The 22,269-nt window shown below is 45.7% G+C and overlaps 1 protein-coding gene across 2 annotated transcripts; it reads left to right on the top strand.

The window, feature by feature from the left end:
* Nucleotides 1–459: 459 nt before the first annotated feature.
* Nucleotides 460–13,393, top strand: hnrnpm (heterogeneous nuclear ribonucleoprotein M). Of its 2 annotated transcripts, XM_056276032.1 has the most exons (16): nt 460–688; nt 1,075–1,256; nt 2,832–2,884; nt 3,642–3,649; nt 6,672–6,765; nt 6,883–7,188; nt 7,427–7,580; nt 7,719–7,768; nt 7,856–7,916; nt 8,547–8,663; nt 11,347–11,391; nt 11,665–11,733; nt 11,836–11,937; nt 12,092–12,678; nt 12,790–12,841; nt 12,981–13,393. In XM_056276032.1, the coding sequence occupies exons 1-16, from the start codon at nt 615–617 to the stop codon at nt 13,142–13,144; spliced, it is 2,118 nt and encodes a 705-aa protein (XP_056132007.1). In that variant the 5' UTR covers nt 460–614; the 3' UTR covers nt 13,145–13,393. The 2 variants fall into 2 exon arrangements, with proteins under 2 accessions (XP_056132007.1, XP_056132006.1); XM_056276031.1 differs by lacking the exons at nt 2,832–2,884; nt 3,642–3,649.
* Nucleotides 13,394–22,269: the final 8,876 nt, after the last annotated feature.

Raw genomic sequence — 22,269 nt, 5'->3', positions numbered from 1 at the left:
CGACACTGAACTCTCTGGACCGGAAGCGGAAGTGCCTTCTCTCTTAGGTGAATGTCTCTAGTTATATAGATGTGGGTCACCACACAAGGATCTTTTTTTAAGATATTTTATTTTCACGGACCCCTTGCAATCACACCACGGACCACTAGGGGTCCGCGGACCCCCGGTTGAGAAACACTGCTATACATGATGTATCATTTTGGGGGAAACAAATAAAAGTATTTATAAAAACAGCAAATGTAATTTCGTGTGTGTCACATCCTGCACTGCCCATTGCTTCTCGACAGGCGATGATCGTTTGCTGTTTTGTCCAATGAAAAGAAAATATTTTTTTTTTAAATCATTCGCCTTGCATTTTCGCGCATGCGTTAAACAAATCGGGCGGATCGCGCAATGACACGCCTTTCGCGCACGTAGACAGACAGACAGACGTTTTTTCTATTCCGCCATTTTGCCAGCTTGGGGGACGGACGTGTTCACCTTATACAGCCATTCAAGTCAGCCATTTGTTCGTCGTTGGTACGCAGGAGTGTGACCACCGTAAATATCGGCGGAGGTGTTTTACTAAACGTAGCTTTAATTTCATTTTGCATCCGGCGAAAAAAAGTTGCGGAATGTCGTCTGAACAGGCCGAAGCAAGCCCTGAGAAAGCAGGCCAGCAGCAGCAGAAGCCATCGCAGCAGCAAGGGTAACGGCCTCCATTCATCATAGCTTTCTTTGTTAGCCGCCTGCTAGCTACCTAGCCGTGTAACTTCGAAGATAGCCAAACCTTTAGATCAAATTTAACTCGACTTTCTCACAGAATCGTTAATTTATTTTCCCCCCACGTGTATAATATACAGTTTTGTGTGTGGATGGAGTAACCCTGTTTAATTAAAAGGGAAACGCGCAATGCTATCTACGGTAATAAGAGTGCGGCCGGGGATTTAGTCCTTTGCTACAGGCCCGTCCCGTGATATTTCCTCAATGTTAACTGTAGTTAAAGTTGTTAACATCAATTCATTCAGTGATGTGTTGCTACTGAGATGACCGAAGATTTAATGAACTACAAAATCGACCTTTTGATTACTACAGAGAAGTCAATGGTAAACCGAAGCATGATTCCGCGCCCACCAGAAAGGAGAGGCCTCAGAAGAGAGGCGGTGGCGGACGCTTTGAGCCATACGGCAACGTGAACAAGAGATACCGCGTGTTTGTCAGTAACATCCCTTATGATGTGAAGTGGCAAGCGCTCAAAGACCTGATGAAAGAAAAAGGTAAGTTTTTTGAGACGAGGGGTTGCATTTTCTACAACCATGGACTTGACAAAACATTCAGCTCCAAGGGTCATTTTGATTGACCATGGTGGATATGCAGGTGTTTTTTTGGAAATTTGTCGAGGGATTCAAATTGTACAATGTGAACTGACGAGCTCTTGTACGTGTGCGAGTTGGAGTAAGAGGATTGGGATCGGTGATTTTCAAATGGAGAGCCGTGTCTGGGCAAGTAGTTATTGCTGAAATGTTGTGAACATGGTATTTTGCAATGAGTTAATCAAAAGCCAATTCGTTTTTGATGAATTGTTTACAGCTATGTCAGTAATGTGAGAATTCCATGCTGTCGGGTCATTGAAAGGTGTAAAGAGCAGCATTTCCCTCCTTAGATACACATGAAAAATTGTCACCTCATTGACACTTTTTTCCATAGACAAGGAATGACTTGCTCTCAGATACACTATATCAACAAATGGAATAAAAACAGTGATTTTCAGATTTATCTTTGATCATGAAGAGCGTTTTGGTCATGTAAAAATCTTAGCATGGATTAGCCTAGGTGTCCCTCTTCACTTTAGTACAAAAGGTTAAAATACACGCTTTTGTTCTGACCTCAACGAAAGTAGTCGATGGCATGGGGGAGCTTTTGCTGTACATAAAGCAATGCAGCAAACTGGCATCTGCTTTAATTATGATAAAGCATGTTTTCTTCCTTTTCAGGAAGAATTTGGTATTGTGATTGACTGTGGAGTTAAATTGCATTTTCTTTTTTTAGGTTTGACCTTGACACAGCAAACGTTTTTCAGCAGGTCTCCATGTTGTGCCAATCACAGATATGCGTTGGGGATTTCTTGGGGTACAGGTCTACAAATTGAAGCAGCTTCTTATGCCCTGTCCTTGTCTCGAGGTTTTGTCAGTGATGTCCACTCATTGAACAGACACACTATCTGGGACTAAGGAGAAGCTACGGTTGACATTGATTACAAATTCAGCATCCAGTTATGGTTTCATTCATAGAATAGTTATGTTTGTAGATTTTAGTAGTTTCTGTCCCCCTAGGCTTTGGTAATCAGTTGGTAAGAGAATGGGTTCATATAGTGTAGGTTCTTGTAGTTGCTGCCGATGGTCAAATGTATTGGTGCCTCAGCCTGACGTTTCAAATGGCGACATTTTAGCGAAGTATAAATATGGTGATTTGAAAAAGACTGAAGCATTGCTAACTCGAAACTGCCATTTGGTCAATTATTCTCAAATAGACGGTTTTTGCAGCAATATATCCAAATAGGTCGGCTGACAGTCATTTAAACAGTTGTCGTCAACATCTATTTGCATATGGTGTTTTGGGGGATTCTAACAAGGACAGGCTAAGAAGTATTTTTGTTAATGAGATGCAAGCTTGTTTTTTGTAGACCTGTACCATATTGTGCTGCTGATACTGAGGTGCTGGGGGGAGGCTCAGGACTGGCAGTCCGAGGTCACTGTCACCGGCCACCCCGCTTGTGTGTCTGCTCTAAATCCCCATTGTTCTCTCGGCTTCTCTCCCCTTGGTGTGTGTCGTCTCTGGAATCTGATTTGTAGTGGGTGAGGTAACGTACGTGGAACACTTAATGGACGCAGAAGGAAAATCGAGGGTAAGTGCAAAAAAAAAAAAAAAAAAAAAACCCCACATAAAATTAAAAAAAAACCATGAATTAAGCTCGACAGACCTTTGTTCGTCAGTTTGAGATTCTTTACTGTGATGGTGGGGGATTAAGAGTGAGAAACATGATAAGGGAGTGTGTCAGACGTTGACTCGCAGGAGTGTTTTGTGTCGTCTGTGGTACTGAATGCCATTTCGAGGGTGGATGGTTTTAAATAGGATGTCAGGTTACCCAGTAGCTTATCCCGTGGGGTTGCAATAGCTGACAATGTCCTTTTCGGTTGTTGGATTTGTTCATTAGGAACTCTGCCTAAATGGGATCTAGTTTGGAAGAGGTTGTAACGTGGCTGTTACATGGTCGTTAAATATAACTGATTCGGAAGAGGTGCTTTACTAGAATAGTTCATTTCCAATATCTCTGTAGTAGGGAATCCCTTTTGACTGGGTTTTTCCTGCTTTTGATTTTGGGAAATGTTAAGGTTTTAAGATTCATCAGAATCTTTGGCATTGTGTTAGTTTGGTGGTGAAAAATGTGACATCTTAAGATGTGTAATCTTATTGGGTACTTAAGAGTTGAGGCCAAGGCCTTACAAGTGTTGTGTGATATTGAATTCATGAATTAACATGCATGCAATTGTATTGCTTGACTTTGTTGCAGTTAAAAAAAATCATCTCAATAACTGGCTTTTACTAACTTGTCACTTTCTCTTTTTTGGTCTGGGATTTTGCGATGTCTTCATTCAACAAAGGGTTGCGCGTAAGTAACAATCACTATTTATATACTCAACCACCATATATTAGGGCTTTAGTCAACCAAAGAAAATCTTGACTGACTTAAATCGTACTTACTCTTCAACCAATCGGTCGTGGGGAAAAAAATGTGCACGTTGTTATCTGTAGATTAACTAAATCGGCCACAGTACTTTGAGTGCACTCTAGCTGGTAGCCTTATTAGCTTAAATGAAATATAAAAATAAAAAGCTAGTGTTTGCAGTATATTAAATAATTTTTAGGCTAATTATTTTATACTGAAATGATAACTGACTCCAGAGCATGGTGTGAACCTGCCCACATTCATGATTTCCCGAAAATAGAGCTATATCAGCTGGTGATCCTAGAATAAGTACTATTGAGGAATATACAAAATAATTTTAAGATAATTGGTTTTGTGATATTTTATAATAATAATGATTAGGGCTGTGCAATATTGGGGGAAAAATTAGGATATTTTTTTCCTGTGCAATATGAAAAAATATAGCAATTTTCCCCAGATTACTTGAATAGCTTTATTTGTTAAGAATTAATCCTTCTAGAATGATTGGGGTGATTTTTGTAGGGGATTTGTTGGGAAAATTTGAAAAGTGAATGGTGCCTTTTTTGCCATTCGTACGGGAAGAGGAGATGGAGCCAGGCTGATGACGCGGAGCAGCACTGATAATCCGAATTCACATGTATGCCTCATCCACTCACTCGAATAAATTATTTTCTCCGATTTAGAAACCCGCATCCAATCACACATACATTTTGTCAGTGGGCTATATATGTAAGCATCCTCCCACAGACCAAAGACATGTAGATCAGGTGAATCAGCCATACTAAATTGTCCATGGGTGTGAATGTGTATGTGTGTTTCGGCCAGAGGTGTAAAAACCAGGTCCAGAAAGTAAAAGTCCAAACCATGTATTTGCTCCACTCGTGCACTACACCAGCAGATTCTAGTCAACACCACTCCTCAACTAGGTAGGGAAAACTAGCAAATGAAATCAGCTGGTTTAGTAACATGGTTGGAGCAAATACACGGTTTGGACATTTACTTTCTGGACCTGGTTTTTACAACTCTGGTTTCGGCCCTGTGATGGTGAGGCAGCCTGTCCAGGGTGTCTCCCCGCCCGCTGCCCAATGACTGTTGGGATAGGCTCCAGCATCCCCGTGACCCTGAGAGCAGGATAAGCGGTTTGGATAATGGATGGATGATGATATGGTAACATAATACACCATGTATAAGGTACCACTTCTGTGGCTATCATATACATAGAGCGCTTTGCAACTGTTGCACATGGTGTAGCCAGTAATTAACCTGTCCCACATAGAACTTTTCTGCCCTTCCTTTTTTTTGTATTGAATTCTCCTTTTTTAATTTTCTGTCTGTTCCTTTTTGCCTCCATTGTTGCTTAAGGCAAATGGACACCACAAAGTGGGAGTCTAGTCTGCTAATTTGTCCCTGATGGAAAAATGAAGCTTAAAATATGTTGAATGTAATTGTTTTCCTCATTTGTTATATCACACACCCACAACCCATCCACTATTACTGAGAATGTTAATTATTATAGCTTAGCCTGTCCGATCTGTTGGTTAACCATTATAGCTGCCCGCAGACATAACTGATCCGTGCATCTCTAGCTGAGAAGCAAACGAACATGTCTATGTCTCATTTGTCCAAATGAAGCGAGAAATTATGAAGTTTGTCGCATTAAATCGGATGAAATTGTTTTTGGCAGCACAGTGAATCAGTGGTTAGCATTGTTGCCTCACAGCAAGAAGGTTCTGGGTTCGAACCCCAGGCTATCTCAGGTCCTTTCTGTGTGGAGTTTGCATGTTCCCCATGTCTGCGTGGGTTTCCTTCGGGTGTTCTGGTTTCCTCCCACCATCAAAAAGATGTGCATGTTAGGGTTAATACTGCTGCCTGTGCCACTGACTAAGGCAATAGGAAAAGAACTGGAGTTGGGTCCCTGGGCGCTGCACCACAGCTGCTCACTGCTCCTATACAATAGGATGGGTTAAATACAGAAAACAAATTTTGTTCTAACTGTAAAAGGACAAAATAAAGTGGCTTTCTTTCTTTCTATCAGATGGACTTTTCTTGTAGATTAGGCATGGAAAATGAGAACCATATGAATTTTCCTTTTGTATTAAGCAGCAAAAAGTTATAGCAGCCCTAACAATAATAATTAACATAATCCACTTTTGATCCCTCCCAAACTGATGTCTGGCTCCGAAAATATAGCTACGCAGGTGTGATCGCGAAAACAAATTATCCTGGTAACTTAAAGCTTTAAGTCCATAAAAAAAAAAAAAATTAAACAAACCAGCCAAGGTGAAAACAATTTAGGCTACATAAAGATGCTATAACAGAAACAGGCTCAGACGTATGGATTTTAATCATCAATAAGCTTAAAACGGGTGTAAAGGCACAGCATAATTTAGCGGAACACCATAACAGTACTAAAGGTAATTAAACATAAAAAAAATCCCCAAAACAAGTGCTTAATTCAAACAAGGCATAGCGGGTCTCCAAAAAGAGTGTGGAATTCCAGTAGCGCATTAGGCCCCAAAACGAAATAAAGTGATTTATTGTTGTGCGCTAAACTCAACATTGGTACAAAGTAGACCTAGCAGTTTCAATTAGGTTGGGGGAGTTCAAGTTGTGAAAACAGGTGTTTTCAAAACACCCCCGTTTTCACAGGTAGTTTGTCCCTCCCGCCACTGAAAATAATGGATTAATCCTGGAAGGCTATTGATGTAGCACTTTTTCCTTCTGAGAGTAACACTGGCGATTGTCCGACCAATAAGAATTTTATCAGACGAGGGCATATCGACATGTCGACCAGGAGGCTAAAGCCCTAATTAACAAAGAGTACTATTGTGTGTTCGTCATATTGACAAAAAAGGATGTAGATGTTTGATGTCACTTTCCAATTTAGTCATTTTAGATCTGGCCTAAAATGTAAAATCTAAAAAAATGTACATACCTATACTCATTGTATAGCTTTGTTTCCCAGTGTTGTTGAATTTAGGACTGAAGAGTTGATGAAGAAAGCTGTGGAGAAGGTCAACAAACACAACCTCAATGGACGGCCTCTGAAAGTCAAAGAGGTATCCCACCACAAGTATTAATTCATTGTTTTAAAAAAAAGCTAATTAAATAAAATATAACCAACTGTTCTTGGTTTGGAATTCTCTTAAAAGTCTTAACCATTAACCCTACTTCAGGACCCTGACGGTGTGATTGCTCAGAGGGAAGTCCACAAGGCCCAGGGAGGAGGTGGTGGAGGGCCCCCTGGGGGTCCTGGAGGAATGGGGGGTATGGGAGGTATGGGGGGTATGGGAGGTATGGGTGGGATGGACCGCATGGGTGGCATGAACATGGATCGCATGAACATGGATCGCATGGGCCCTGGTCCTGGTGGTCCCATGGTCAATATCCCTCCCAGCCTAATGAACAACCCCAACATTCCCAACGAGGTCATCCATGGCCTGCAGGCCGGCAAGATTGGCAGCACTGTCTTTGTGGCTAATGTGAGGACCCGTATAGCTTTTTTTCCAACCAACACATATTGACTTGGATCATGTATGTAGACTTTTTATTTATAGATTAGATGTAGACTTTTTATTTTTAATTGGATATTGCTGAGCATGTTTATCAAGATGGAATCTTTATTTTATACTTATTTTATACTCTATACTTTTTATTGAATTTATTTAGCTATTCACCTAACAATGTCCTGGTTGTAACCACCTTACTATGTCCATACAGCTTGATTACAAGGTGGGCTGGAAGAAGCTGAAGGAGGTGTTTGGCATGGCGGGCGTGGTGGTGAGGACAGACATTCTGGAAGACAAGGATGGAAAAAGCAGAGGCATGGGCACAGTCACATTTGATATGCCCCTTGAAGCAGTCCAAGCTGTCTGTATCCTAAATTTAAAGCTTAATGCACTTGGTGTGCTATGGGAGTTGGTGATAATGGGTGTTCATGATGTGCATATAGATGATTGATAGTTTGGGTTGTTTTGAAATTTCTGCTGTACTTTTCCTCAACGATTCTCAGCCATGTTCAATGGTCAACTGTTATTCAACAGAGTTATGCATGTTAAACTGGTAAGTTGACTAAATCGTAAATGTCTGGTTGATGTAGTAACTTCATCAAATCAGTTGTGACCTTGTGTGACTGCAATTTATTTTCAGGATGAGAAGTCACTCCCTAAAGGAGATTTTGGGCCACCTGAGAGGCCTTCTGCCCTTCCGCGTAAGTAAAGTCCTACCTTGACCTGATCGGGAACAAAAGCCGATTTATAAAACGTTTCTTAAATGGTATAAGTAACTTTGGCCCTCATACCAGAATATTATATTATATTTTCTTACATTTTTTTTGTGGGTAATTAGAAAAACAAGTCAGATTCAAAATTTTTTATTGTCATCCAAATTCGTTCTTGCGTATGTGCCTTGAATGTGGGATGTCACTTTTTGGTAAACTGAATGCACCTGCCAGTCAACCTTTATTTAATATAGTTAAGGCCCCAAACTATAAAAAGTACATGGGCTTGTGAGCTTTGTGTGCAAAAATGTTTTAGAGTAGTGTGAATGGACAGTACCTGTATGTAGATTTGCCGGCAATTCATCTGAGCTGCCAAAAGAAACCAAAAAAGATGAGCAACTCGGCTGTTGCCCATAGTCGTGTGTGACTGGTCCGGATTGTTTTGAATTTTGGTCTTACCAATAGACAAATCCATAAAAAATTTGGTGAATACAACAAGTTGCACAGGTACACACCCTTAACTGATCTGTGCATACAAACTATTGTTGCGGAGGGCTATTCTAACGCAATGAATCGAAAGGGATTTTGTCTGATTTACTATTTACTATGTCCTTTCCGTAGGTGGCCTGAGTGGTATCGGTCTGGGCCTGGGGCCTGGAGGCCAACCTATTGATGCTACTCAGCTCAACAGAGGGGGCGGAGGTGGAGGTGGAGGGATGGGCAACATGGGTCCTGGAGGTAACTCATACCAATTGTTTCTTTTGTTATCCCTGCCAGGCAGATATCGTAGAGGGGATTATGCGCATGTGTGCGTGCGTTGCAGTTATGACTGTATGATCGAAGACCTCTCGTGGTTGCGGTGATTTAAAACCTTTGAAAAACCTGTTTTATACCGCACCTGCGTGCTAATTCCTCAGCTGTTTTTTGTTTTTTTGTTTTTTGTTTTTTTTTTGGCCTGAAAGCCTCCTACAAGACTGCGATTTCAGCAATCCTGTAAGTTCATTGCAAGCCACACTGCGATATGGATCTAATAAACTTGGGTACGACATCAGGTTTGATGTACAGTGCATCCGCAAAGTATTCACACCCCTGCACTTTCCCCACATTTTATGTTACAGCCTTATTCCAAAACGGATTAAATTCCTCTTTTTTTTTCTCATCAATCTACATACAATACCCCATACTGACAAAGCGAAAAAGCTTTTGTAGAAATTTTTGCAAATTTATTAAAAATAAAAAACTGAAATATTGCATGTACATAAGTATTCACACCCTTTACTCAGTACTTGGTTGAGGCACCCTTGGCAGTGATTACAGCCTCAAGTCTTCTTGGGTATGAAGCTACAAGCTTAGCACACCTATATTTGGGGTATTTCCCCCATTCTTCTCTGCAGATCCTCTCGAGCTCTATAAGGTTAGATGGGGAGCGTTGCTGCACAGCTATTTTCAGGTCTTTCCAGAGGTGTTCAAGTCTGGGCCACTCAAGGACATTCACAGACTTGTCCCGAAGCCACTCCTTCGTTGTCTTGGCTGTGTGCTTAGGGTCGTTGTCGTGTTGAAAGGTACACCTTCGCCCCAGTCTGAGGTCCTGAGTGCTCTGGAGCAGGTTTTCATCAAGGATCTCTCTGTACTTTGCTCCATTCATCTTTCCCTCGATCCCGACTAGTCTCCCAGTTCCTGCTGCTGAAAAACATCCCCACAGCATGATGCTGCCACCACCATGCTTCACTGTAGGGATGGTATTAGCAAGGTGATGAGAGGTGCCTGATTTCTTCCAGACTTGTGACGTTTGGCATTCAGGCCAAAGAGTTCCATCTTGGTTTCATCAGACCAGAAAATCTTGTTTCTTGTGGTCCGAGAGTCCTTTAGGTGCTTTCTGGCAAACTCCAAGCAGGCTGTCATGTGCCTTTTACTGAGCAGAGGCTTCCGTCTGGCCACTCTACCATAAAGGCCTGATTGGTGGAGTGCTGCAGAGATGGTTGTCCTTCTGGAAGGTTCTCCCATCTGCACAGAGGAACGCTGGAGCTCTGTCAGAGTGACCATCAGGTTCTTGGTCACCTCCCTGACCAAGGCCCTTCTCCCCCGATTGCTCAGTTTGGCTGTAGGAAGAGTCCTGGTGGATCCAAACTTCTTCCATTTACGAATGATGGAGACCACTGTGCTCTTCGGGGCCTTCAAAGCTGTAGAAATTTTTTTTGTACCCTTCCCCAGATCTGTGCCTTGATACAATCCTGTCTCGAAGGTCCACAGACAATTCCTTTGACTTCATGGCTTGGTTTCTGCTCTGACATGCACTGTCAACAGTGGAACCTTATATAGACAGGTGTGTGCCTTTCCAAATCATGTCCGATCAATTGAATTTACTACAGGTGGACTCCAGTCAAGATGTAGAAACTTCTCAAGGATGATCAGTGGAAACAGGATGAACCTGAGCTCAGTTTTGAGTGTCACAGCAAAGGGTGTGAATACTTATGTACATGCAATATTCCAGTTTTTTATTTTTAATAAATTTGCAAAAGTTTTTACAAAACCTTTTTCACTTAGTCATTATGGCGTATTGTGTGTAGATTGATGAGAAAAAAAAGAAATTTAATCCATTTTGGAATAAGGCTGTAACATAACAAAATGTGGGGAAAGTGAAGGGGTATGAATACTTTCCAGATGCACTGTATGTAGACTGTACGATGATAACACCTACTGAATCGCAGGCTACGACGCAAGTCCATAAAAACTTCATCAGCGTGCGTGTTGCATCAGCGCGTGTAATCAATCTACACCGCTGGTAGAGCAACATGGCGCCAAGTAGGAATTGAGTCCTTTCAATAGTCGCTACAGCTAGTTTTGCTCATTTTGTTGCTCGTTTCCATCGCATTTGGGTCACAAATGCTAACAGTGTGTTTGTTTGTGTTTAGCACCAGCAAAGATTCTGCGTCGCGTTGAACAGTGCATCATTTCATGCTACATTTCTGTTGGTTGGTTAGTAGACGTAGGTCGTAGTAGCAGTCACATTGTGAGATGGTCATCCTAAATTTTTTGACACTGTCAGACTTTTGTCACAGGTTATCTTTCGTTGCAAGACCGTAATAATGGCCGTCTTTGAACCTGTCTCACAGTGCAACGTAGGACCACTGTTTTGGAGCCACGACCAAAAATATTGCCACGTTTGGTACATCTTTCGTCTGAGGTGGCCCAAATCACACAGTCTGTAGGAGGCTTAAGTCCGAGTACCGGAGAAGGGGAGATATGCAGGCAATGCCTCTGTGTTTTCCCTTTTCTCAGTAAGCGAAAAAGGGGGAAAAAAGGGAGATATGACTGGCAGGGGATCTGCACTCTATTGAGTGCGTGCCTCTTGTTTCTTATAAAATTAAAACCCTGTTTGTTTTGAAAACGATGAGCTAATTTTTCCTTCGTCATTTTGTAGGAATGGATGGAATGAACTTCAGCGGCATGGGAGGCCGGATGGGAGGTATATATGTACTTTATACACACTGGGTGTCTTTAAAAGTATAATTAAATACTTAATTGCATTTTTTAACTGTAGTTATATCTGTATGCCTTCTACCTGTTTTAATCCCGGATATATTTTCAGCATTGGCCAAGATAACTTAAACAAACTGCTTACAGGGGGTAAAAAGATAGTCTAGCCCTCTTTCAGTTGAAAAATTGTTGATTTGTCAGGCCCATATTATCCTTTAAAATAAGTCTGTCACTGCTCTCGGGACTTTTTGCCCTTTTCCAGGAATGGACAACTTTGGAGGAATGAACAACATGGATCGTTTTGGACCTTCTGGGATGGGCAGAATGAATGGTAAGGACATGCTTTGTGATGGCCCGGGTATTCCAAAGCGAGCGTGGAACATTTTCACATTTTGCTTAACTTTTCTAATGGCTTCATCTCTTGTATTGTCAGAGATGGACCGTGGGATTGGTGGTGCTTTTGACAGGGAGTTTGGTCGAAATGAAATGGGCATGTCTCGCAATAATTTTGGAGAATCCTTTGAAAGAGGAATGGGTTAGTACTTTCAGGATTTTGTTAGTTAATTTATCCTGCCATCTAAAATAAGGTTTGTTGCTGGTTTGACCCAGGTTCGTGGGAGGTTATGTTTTTCTGGGCTAACTTTTTTTTTCCCCTCCCTCCCCCTTTTCACCCCAAAACAATCTTACAGGAAACTCCATGGGCATGGACCGCATGAATTCTGGAATGGACCGCTTGGGTGGTGGAATGGATCGTTTGTCAGGAATGGACCGAATGGGGATGGACCGTGTGTCTGAGCTGGACAGGCTGGGCTCTGGCTTCGATCGAATGGGCTCAGGGCTGGACCGGCTGGGGCCCACTATGGACAGGCTTGGTTCTGGCCTGGACCGTATGAGCTCCAGCATGGAACGCCTTGGCCCAACTGGTTTCGACCGCCTAGGCCCGTCCAGTTTGGACCGCATGAGCGGTGGCATGGATTTCGGCTCCCCAATGGGCATGGATCGCATGGGCAACGCCGGCATTGACAGAATGGGCAACAACTTTGATCGCATGGGATCCGGTGGGGGACTTGACCGCTTCCCTACTGGAGGCCTTGACAGAATGGGCTCAAACATGGACCGGATGGGAGCTGGTGGTGGTATTGGCGGCCAGTTTGATCGTCCTGCTGACATGGATCGTGGAGGCTTTGGAGGCAATTCCTTTGGAGGTGTAGGAGCTGGAGGACCTGGAGCTGGAGGAGGCAATGCCAGGAAGGGCTGCCAGATCTTTGTCAGAAATGTGAGTATCCGACCTATATCATTGTTAAAGCTTAAAGGTTTGTTTTTTGTTTTCCTTTTAATTCATTCTCATACAATTTTTGTACTGACCAGAGTGGATATTGTTTTTCAGCTGCCCTTTGAGTTCACATGGAAGATGCTGAAGGATACCTTCAACACATGTGGTAGGAATATACTGCTTTGCGTTGATGTGAAAACTATTTACAATTGTGTAAAATAGCATTTACTGAATACAAAACCTATTTCAGATGATTCCTTACTTTGTCTTTCTTTTTTTTTCTTTTTTCTTTTTCTTTTTTGCAGGAATGGTTCAGTATGCTGACATCAAGATGGAGAATGGCAAGTCCAAGGGCTGTGGTGTTGTCCGCTTCGACAGCCCGGAGACAGCTGAGCGCGCCTGTCGCAGCATGAATGGCTATCGTCTGAGCGGAAGAGAGATTGACGTTAGGATTGATAGGAACGCATAAGCTTTGTCTGTCACTGTTTGATATGCTATCATTATCCTGATATCGACCCACTGTAATGGTATTTTTATTCCCTCTTCTATTTGCTTAATTTTGTTAGGAATTTGTCACAGTTCAAGTGTGCTACTTTAGTTATTGTTCAAATTCTTAGTGACCAAAATTTTAACTTTTTATTTCCCCCAGTTGTCATTTTTCTCCTTCCATTACCTTTGTTGTTCTGTAAGGCATTTTGATAAATAATTTTCAAATTTGGAGGTTGTTGGGTTTCTTTTTAATATTACTGTATCCGGGTATAGTAATCAGTGGTGACTGACTAAAGTGATTGTCGGCACACTTGGACAGGTCAGCACTTACGATTGTCAGCTGTTATGCGTACCTGATTGAAAGGCTGCATGTCTGTCATGTACTCCAGCCAGGGTCAGTGTACACTTCATTATCCATTCCCATGAGAGGGGCCTGGAGTAGATTGGCCGAAGCCAGTCACGTTGCCCCTCCCTAATAGAGAGGAATCCAGCCACCGATTTGTGTGTTCTGCCATTTTGGCAAGTTGTAAGTCAGTTAGTTTTATGCTTTTTAAAAAAAAAAAATTTATTGACACACATTTAAAAAAAATGCAATGACATACAGGAAACAAACCATATAACAATATTTCCATTATCAAAACAAATGTAGACAGAATACTTAAATAAAATGAAATGAAAATTTGGGAATCTACAGGGTACATAAGTGTATAAATAAAAACATTTCTAAATCTGGGCAGAGAAGAAGCAAAAGGCTTAAACTATGGGAACATAAATCAAAACAACAATAAACGAGCTATATTCCCATAAATCTTTCTTGCTATTTTGTTAGAATACATTCTTTTAAGAGATGAGAAAAATAATTTGAAGTCATTATAAACCAAACAAAAGAGGGCTAACTTTCTCCACTTACTACAATGAATATATTTGCCCAAAAGAAGAATGCTATTAAGCATCAGAAATGGATGAATTTAGGTTATCCTTGTAAAAAAAGAAATAGAAATGTCAAAGCAAGGAATGTAATTTCCCTTAAGTGATATCCAGTCTTCTTAAATCAACCCAAAATATTTTAGATGCAGCAATAGAAGAACATGTGCTTTAAAGTTTCGTCTTGAATTACAAAATGTACACGGATACACTTCAAATTTAAACCTTAAGAAAATCTGCAACTGGGTAAACCTTATGAATTACTTTAAAATGAGTTTCTTTTACCTTTGGGGAAATGGGCCATTTAATAAATTTAGAATGTGCTACAGCTCTATTATAACCATGAAACACTTTGGATTTCAGAATAGCACCTATCAGCTTATTACATTTGTTATCACGTAAATTACCATCGTTAATCACTAAATTTTGCAATACCGATTTAACATTTGAGTTTATTAAGGTGTTTGGATTAATTGAATCAGTGATAAAGGGATCACTTTGCAAATCCTACTGTACTCGTGAGTACAATTTAAATTATATTTATTTAAAAAGGCCATATAGTCCAAAAGGTTACCATTGCAATCCAATAGATCCCTTATGAACAAAATCCCGTCTTCATACCAATTACTCTTAAATATTGATTTGCTATTTATTGTAATCACTCTATTGTTCCATAAAGTTGAACAATGAGGAGAGAAATTATGACTATCATTTTCCAAAACTGAAGAATTTGTCTGGAAATTTTACAACTTGATAGGAATCTTGCCTACCTCAAAATCACATTTTAAAACAAAAACAAGCCACCATGTTTTGTTTTTGTTTTTAAGCAAGGCCCTCGGTATGTAAAACCACATAGTTGACTGTGTCAAGTATGCTTTTAGTCATTTAATCTGAAGAGTTCTTTTTATATAATGGGTTTTATTTTTCCATATGAATTGGAATATAACTTAGTTGGCTTTTTTAATATTATTGGAAGAAACATAGGGAGTGACACGGATAAATTAATTTGGAGATACCATCTGCTTTAGATAAGATGACTGCCAAAAATAGTAAGATCTCTGGTATGTTAGCCGGTGACAAGAGATTTCTTCATATCAGTCAGTTGTATGCTGCTGATAGCGACAGCAGCATGGGTAGCTGGATTGACGATGTCAGGCAGGCAGCCAGTTACTGATGAAGTTATAGAATCCAACATTCACATTTTATATATTAAATATTAGTTACAACAATAGCCAGAAATAAAGAATGGATAAATAGAGATAAAAGGGACGAGTTGTTGCCTCAAGTGAAGGAGTTCAAGTATCTCGGGGTCTTGTTCACGGGCGAGGGTAGGATGGAGCGGGAGATTGACAGGCGGATTGGTGCAGCATCAGCAGTAATGCGGACGTTGTACCGGACCGTTGTGGCGAAGAAGGAGCTGAGCCGAGAGGCAAAGCTCTCAATTTACCAGTCAATCTTGGTTCCAATCCTCACCTATGGTCATGAGATTTGGGTTAGTGACTGAAGGGGTGAGATCGCGGATACAAGCGGCTGAAATGAGTTTCCTCCGTAAGGTGTCTGGGCTCAGCCATAGAGATAGGGTGAGGAGCTCGGACATCCGGAGGGAGCTCGGAGTAGAGCTGCTGCTCCTTCGCATCGAAAGGAGCCAGTTGAGATGGTTCGGGCATCTGATTAGGATGCCTCCTGGGCGCCTTCCTTTGGAGGTTTCCCAGACCTCGGGGTAGACCCAGAACTCGCTGGAGGGACTACATGTCCAATCTGGCCTGGGAACGCCTTGGGATCCCCCAGAAGGAGCGGGAGGGCGTTGCTGGGGAGAGGGACGTCTGGAGTGCCCTACTTAGCTTGCTGCAACCGCAAACCGACTCCGGAAAAGCAGCTGAAGATGAGATGAAAAGGGACCACTTGACCATCTTTCACATTTCAAGTGAAGTGATGTGTAATATACTATAGCGAATTCGGGGGAGAACGCAACCACAGGAACTGCCGCGGCCGGGAAGCGAACCCGTATCGCCCGCACCGCAGGAGACCAATGTCAGAAGTGGGATGGAGCGACCGTAAGGCCATCGGAAGCGTAGGTGCCCTGAAGCGTGAAGGAGCTGATATGCTTAAGCGCGGGGACGCGCTTCCCGGAGGAGGGGGGTAATGTAACGTGCATGGCCAGCGTGCATAAGTCGACACGCTGGCCGCTGGCTGCCGGGTCTGACCCTTTAGTCTAGCGGTTAGCGATGTCTCCTGCGGTGCGGGCGATACGGGTTCGCTTCCCGGCCGCGGCAGTTCCTATGGTTGCGTTCTCTCCCGAATTCGCTACAATACTGTAGTGGGAAATGCCTGGGGATGTACTTGGAATGTTGCACTGGGCTCGTGCAGCTAGAGGACCAATCACAGGTTAGCTCGTGCTGTCACAGACGCAACTATATTAGACACCGCGGGAGAGACAAAGCGCCAGAACTGTTTAGTAACCATATCGTAGACTGTCACCTTAGTGTGGGATAGAGCAGGGAAACCTAGCGTATCCTGGGCTAGACAGTAGATACGGTGACTAGCAGTGGTAGTGTTAGCAGCAGACTGCCTCGGTACCTGTAGCTAGCTGACTACCCCCGAGAGCTTCCCCAGAGAGACTGAGAGAGACATTCACCCGGTCACACCGGAGCCAGAGTACAGAGAGAGAGAGAGACACGCACCCCGGAGAGCAGCCATCCATCTCCCGCCCCGCCTAGAGCTCAGCCGCCCTGTTCCATCACCAGCCCTGGTCCCAAGGTGAGCTTGCTAACCCATTAGCACACGGCTAACTAGCAGGCTAGCCCTAGCATTGGCGCAGCTATCTAGCTAACGGTGGTGAAGCCCGGTTTGTCGCACCTAAAAGTCCCCGCCTCCATCCATAGTTACCCGGGCTATAGAAAAACCGCGACAAGTGGTGTCAGAAGTGGGATAAAAGGTTGGGATTCGCCATAATCTCAACACCGGAGGATCCTGCCCCGGTCACATGGCGGCATAATTCAGCCTGCACACTGTGAGCTAACCCAGCTAGCAAGAAGCCATTTTTTACTTCTTCGTGAAGTAGAACCCCAACGAAAAAAGTGAATAAAAAGACTCATTAGTTTCTCAACGCCATTCACACTGTGAGGATATTGTTTTTCACCGAGTTTCACCCTGAAAGTGCACAAAAGGACGTCCAGTGGCGCTAGCTAATTAGCATTGACATTCTGCAGCATTTCAAAGCAGCATTTAGCAGCTTTTTGGCGGCATCGCTATAGCTAGCTAGCAACTGAGTGAGTCAGCCATTTTGTGAAGCACTGTAATTTCTTCAGTAGTCACGTAAATCAGTGGAAAAATAAAAAGGTCACAGGACAAAGAAAATGTAAAAGAACAGTCTGAGTTGAGTCTGGATGGTGCTGGTGTGGGGACAGAAGACCCCGGAGAGCACGCCTGGATGAAGCTCCTCCTGGCGCAGATGGAAACCATGAACCAGACCCAGGTTCAGATGCAACGCCAGATGGAAAACATGGAACGCCAGACCCAGGTTAAGATGCAACGCCAGATAGAGATGCAGATGGAGGCCCTCACAGCGCGTATCGATGGACTAGCGGAAGCGGTGGCTAAGCGATCTCGTCCCCCCACACCTCCCATTCAGCGCACCGATTGGGCCCGTCATCGTTCAGATATCCAAGGTGAGCCTCCCGGTTTGTCGCCCATCGCTCAAGTAGTGAAGCAAGGGGTTTCTCCTAGTAGCCCTCAAAGCGATAGTGGTGTAGGGTCGGCAGGGGCTGTGCTCGGAGAACGAACTAGCAGAACGGTGCAAGACATGAGCCTACTCTCGCAGTTCACCCCGGCCCGGGAGAACCCAGGGGCCAGACAGCGAGACGGCGCTGATCACCTGTTGCCAGCAGCTATGGCCGCAGTGGCTAACTTGAGCGACCGGCGCAACGAGGAGACGCCAGCCAGGCCGAGCAGCAAAGCGGCCCCAGCAGCCCTGCGCTATACAGGAAATGGACCCAGTGAGCCCGCACCACTTACCAGCACTCCGATCGGTCATGGTGGAAAAAATGGAGCGACTGCAGTACCACCCCCCGACGGGATGCAGGGTGGCCAAATGTCCCTGGACAGCAACGGCGGCCGAAACCTGCTGGATGACAGCGTTGGAGGGCAGGCAGGTTCCTCTAGAGGTCAACAGAGCCAGACAGGAGACCTTCAAAGTCAGAGCGGCAACCGAAGCTCACAAGGTCCCGACCGAGGACACGAAAATGACATCAAGCTCCTCGCCACTTTTGATGGTAAGGGCGACTGGGATAGTTTCGTTGGACCATTCGAACGGATGGCGAGAAAGAGGGGCTGGACCGACGAGACCTGTTTGGACGCCTTGTATCTCCGACTGAGGGACAACGCCATGTCTTTTGTCATCGCGCAGCCGGCTCCGATAAAATATGACTACCACGTGCTCATCACCCAGTTACGCCGCCGCTACGGTAAAGAGCTGCCTGAGGGAACTGCGCGCCGTAAACTCAGCGAGGTTAAGCAGGCCAGAGAGATGACCCTCTATGAGTTTGGCGAGGAAGTGAGGAGACTTGTCACACTGGCATACCCGCAGGTTGGTGTTACACTGCAGGAGGCCTACGCTGCAGAAGCCTTTCTGCGCGGGCTGAAGAACCAAAACATCGCGTATGAAGTCCTGGGGGCAGAACCCAAAACACTAGCTGAAGCAATCAGGAAGGTTGAGGCACGCGAGTATGACTTTAAAGCGACGCTGGGGCGAGAGGTTGAAGGAAAAGGGAGAATCCGGCGAGTAGCATGGGAAGACGAGCGGCGTCGCGATAGCTCTCCAAGTCCTCCGCCGGTAGGAGACAGCATGAGCACCACCGAGCTCAAGACCCTGGCCAGTGGCATCGACAACATTAACAAGGTGCTCTTAAACATCGAGCGGTACATGGCCAAAGAACAAGTAGGAGTGGAACGGGGAAGGACGCTTGAGCGGGCTACCTACGCGCACACGGGGCAACGCGCGCAGCGGTCCCCGAGCCCAAGTTCCCGCAGCAAAGGGACCTGTTACCAGTGTGGAGAGGAGGGCCATTTCAAGCGAGAGTGTAACTCACGGTCACCAAGCCCGAGGGCTCCGAGGAAGGTCAGCGAGCAGCCATCAGTCAATCTCGGCCGAGCCTCGGGGAATGGACCCAGTCTCGTCATTCCCATCACCGTGAACAGCCTGCAGCTGAAGTGCATCGTTGACACAGGGGCCGAAGCCACGGTGATGTCCCGAGACACATTCCAACGATTAAATCTGGCCGACCAGCCGAGCGTCGGAATCGCCATTCTGCGTAACGCTGAAGAGGGTAAAGACATGGCTGAAACCCCGAAGTATAGGGTGACCATCCGCTTGGGCCCCAAGACCATCGAATGGGATGTGTTCATTGCGCCCATCCGCGACCCCTTCCTCCTGGGCCTAGATCTCATGTTGGCCGCTCATGTCACTGTATCCGGGGGAGGCCAGGTCTACGTCGAAGGGGAGCCAGTGGCCACAGTTATCGTGGGTACGTCCGTGGGGGAGTACGCCGTCTCTCGCGTACTGCTGCAGGACTCTTTGACACTATCAGCGGAGAGCGAGCAGGACGTCTGGGGTGTGGTGGAAAGCCCCAAGGCAGGTATCTCCGCCGTCCTGGAGCCTGCTGGCCTCACCGAGGGAGTTTCATCTGGCAGTGTGTTGGTCAACGTTGCCCCACACGTCCCTGTGCGACTGTGTAACCTGATGCCGAAAGAAGTTAGACTGAAGAAAGGAGCCTGCCTCGGTGTGCTAGTGGAGGCGGAAGAGGAGCTTCAGGCCCCACAAGAGGACGACATGAGCCGAAAAAATGAACCAGCCACAGTCCGACGGATGGAGTCGTCACCAACTATGGGTCTGCCCGACCATCTGTCGTCCCTGTATGAGTCCGCCAGTGAAGGGTTGGATGAGGATCAGCGGAGGGCCCTGCAACAACTCCTGATTGAACACCAGGGCGTGTTCGCGGCCAGTGACGCGGACCTGGGGCGCTTCGATGCGGTCCAGCACCGAATCAACACTAGCGAAGGCCAACCTGTCCGACAACCGGCTCGGCGCACGCCCCTGGGCTTTCAACAAGAAGAGGAGCGGCACCTGAAGAGCATGCTAGAGGCCGGAGTGATTACACCATCCACTTCGGAATGGGCCTCTCCAGTGGTGTTAGTTAGAAAGAAGGACGGAGGTGTGCGGTGGTGCATAGATTATAGAAGACTCAACGACCTGACTCTCAAAGATGCATATCCACTGCCGCGGATCGAAGAGTGTCTGGACACCCTCGAGGGGGCCACTGTATTCTCGACTTTAGATATGCAAAGTGGATATTGGCAGATTGGAGTGCACCCGGATGATCGTGGAAAGACAGCCTTTATAACACGCTATGGGCTGTTCGAGTACACCAGAATGCCCTTCGGGCTGTGCAATGCGCCCGGCACATTTCAACGTGCGATGGAGGTGGTGTTGAGAGGGTTACAGTGGAGACACCTGCTTGTATACCTCGACGACATCATTGTGCTGGGGCGTGGAGTCGAAGAGGGTCTGCAGAGCCTGGGGAAGGTCTTGGAGCGCATCCGGGCGTACGGTCTCAAACTCAAGCCATCTAAATGCCACCTGCTGCGGAGGGAGGTCCTGTTCTTGGGGCATGTCGTGAGCGGAGACGGAGTCAGCCCGAACCCGGAGCTTGTGAAGTCTGTGAACGACTGGAGGACCCCAAGAAACCTCACTGAGCTCCAGGCTTTTCTCGGCTTGTGTAACTACTACAGACGGTTTGTGCGAGGATTTGCCCATCTGTGCAGCCCCCTCTACGAACTTCAGAAAAAGGGGGAGGAGTTTAAGTGGGGCGACACACAACAAGTAGCCTTCGAGGAGTTAAAGGCAAGACTCACCACGGCACCTCTTCTGGCATACCCCACTCGAGATGGACTGTTTCTGCTCGACACTGACGCGTCCAACACATGCGTCGGAGCTGTCCTGTCACAGATGCAAGCAGGAGAAGAAAAGGTCATAGCCTACGCCAGTGCACATCTGCAAAGCACACAGCAGCGATACTGCGTCACACGCCGAGAGCTTCTGGCTGTAGTCCGCTTCACACGGCAGTTTCGCCACTACCTGTTGGGCCGGTCGTTCATCATCCGGACGGACCATAACAGTTTGATTTGGCTGTTTCGGTTCAAGAGCCCAGAAGGCCAGCTGGCGAGGTGGATCGAGGAGCTGAGCCAGTACGACTTCAAAATCGAACACCGGCCAGGAGTCAAGCACAGCAACGCGGATGCGCTGTCCAGGTCACCCAAACCCGCCTGTGACTGCTATCATGCTGGGGAGAGTCTGGACTCGCTGCCTTGTGGAGGTTGCTCCTACTGTCACCGTGAACACCACCATTGGGCAAGGTTCAGCGACGATGTGGATGATGTGGTCCCGCTAGCGATCCGTCGAACTGACTCGGAAGAGAACACCTCCGGAGCGGCAGAAGAGGGCGTTCCACCATCGGCTCCAGGAGGAGAGGCAGGAGGCCTAACGATGGCACAACCTGTCAATGAACATCAGAATGGTGCTGAAGAGAGTGAACCACCTGCTATCAACTGGTTAGCCCAGTATTCGACCAACGAGCTAGCGGAGCGCCAGAGGGGAGACGCCGTGCTAGCGAAGTTGCACCAGTGGAAGGATGAGGGGAAGCTACCGTCACAGGAGGAGATGGCGCTGGAAGGACCTGCTGCACGGAAGTACTGGTTGGTCTGGACGCAAGTAGAAAGGCGAAATGGAGTCCTGTACTACCGCTGGGACGAAGGAGCTGACACGCCATCCATCCTCCGTCTCATTGTTCCAACAGCGCTCCAAGAAGAGGTCCTACGTTTGTGTCACTGCGCCCTGCTGTCCGGTCACTTGGGCCGTGAGAAGACCTACCATCGAGTTCGCAGAGAGTTCTACTGGGTTGGTCTGACTGACAGTGTGAACCAGTTCGTCCGACGCTGTCCTGAATGTCAGGCGTGTAAATCCTCTGGAAGAACAGGCAGAGCTGCCTTGCAGATGTACCAGGCCGGCGCTCCTATGGACAGGGTTCACATCGACGTGGTTGGACCGCTCCCAGTATCCAAGATGGGGAACCGATACATCCCTGTGATGGTGGACCAGTTCACGCGCTGGGTGGAGGTGGCCCCGAT

This window comes from Lampris incognitus, chromosome 3 (genome assembly GCF_029633865.1).
Source record: "Lampris incognitus isolate fLamInc1 chromosome 3, fLamInc1.hap2, whole genome shotgun sequence".
In the NCBI taxonomy this organism is placed as follows: domain Eukaryota; kingdom Metazoa; phylum Chordata; class Actinopteri; order Lampriformes; family Lampridae; genus Lampris; species Lampris incognitus.
The sequence above is the reverse complement of the archived record's forward strand: the minus strand, read 5'-3'. Positions and strand labels throughout refer to the sequence as shown.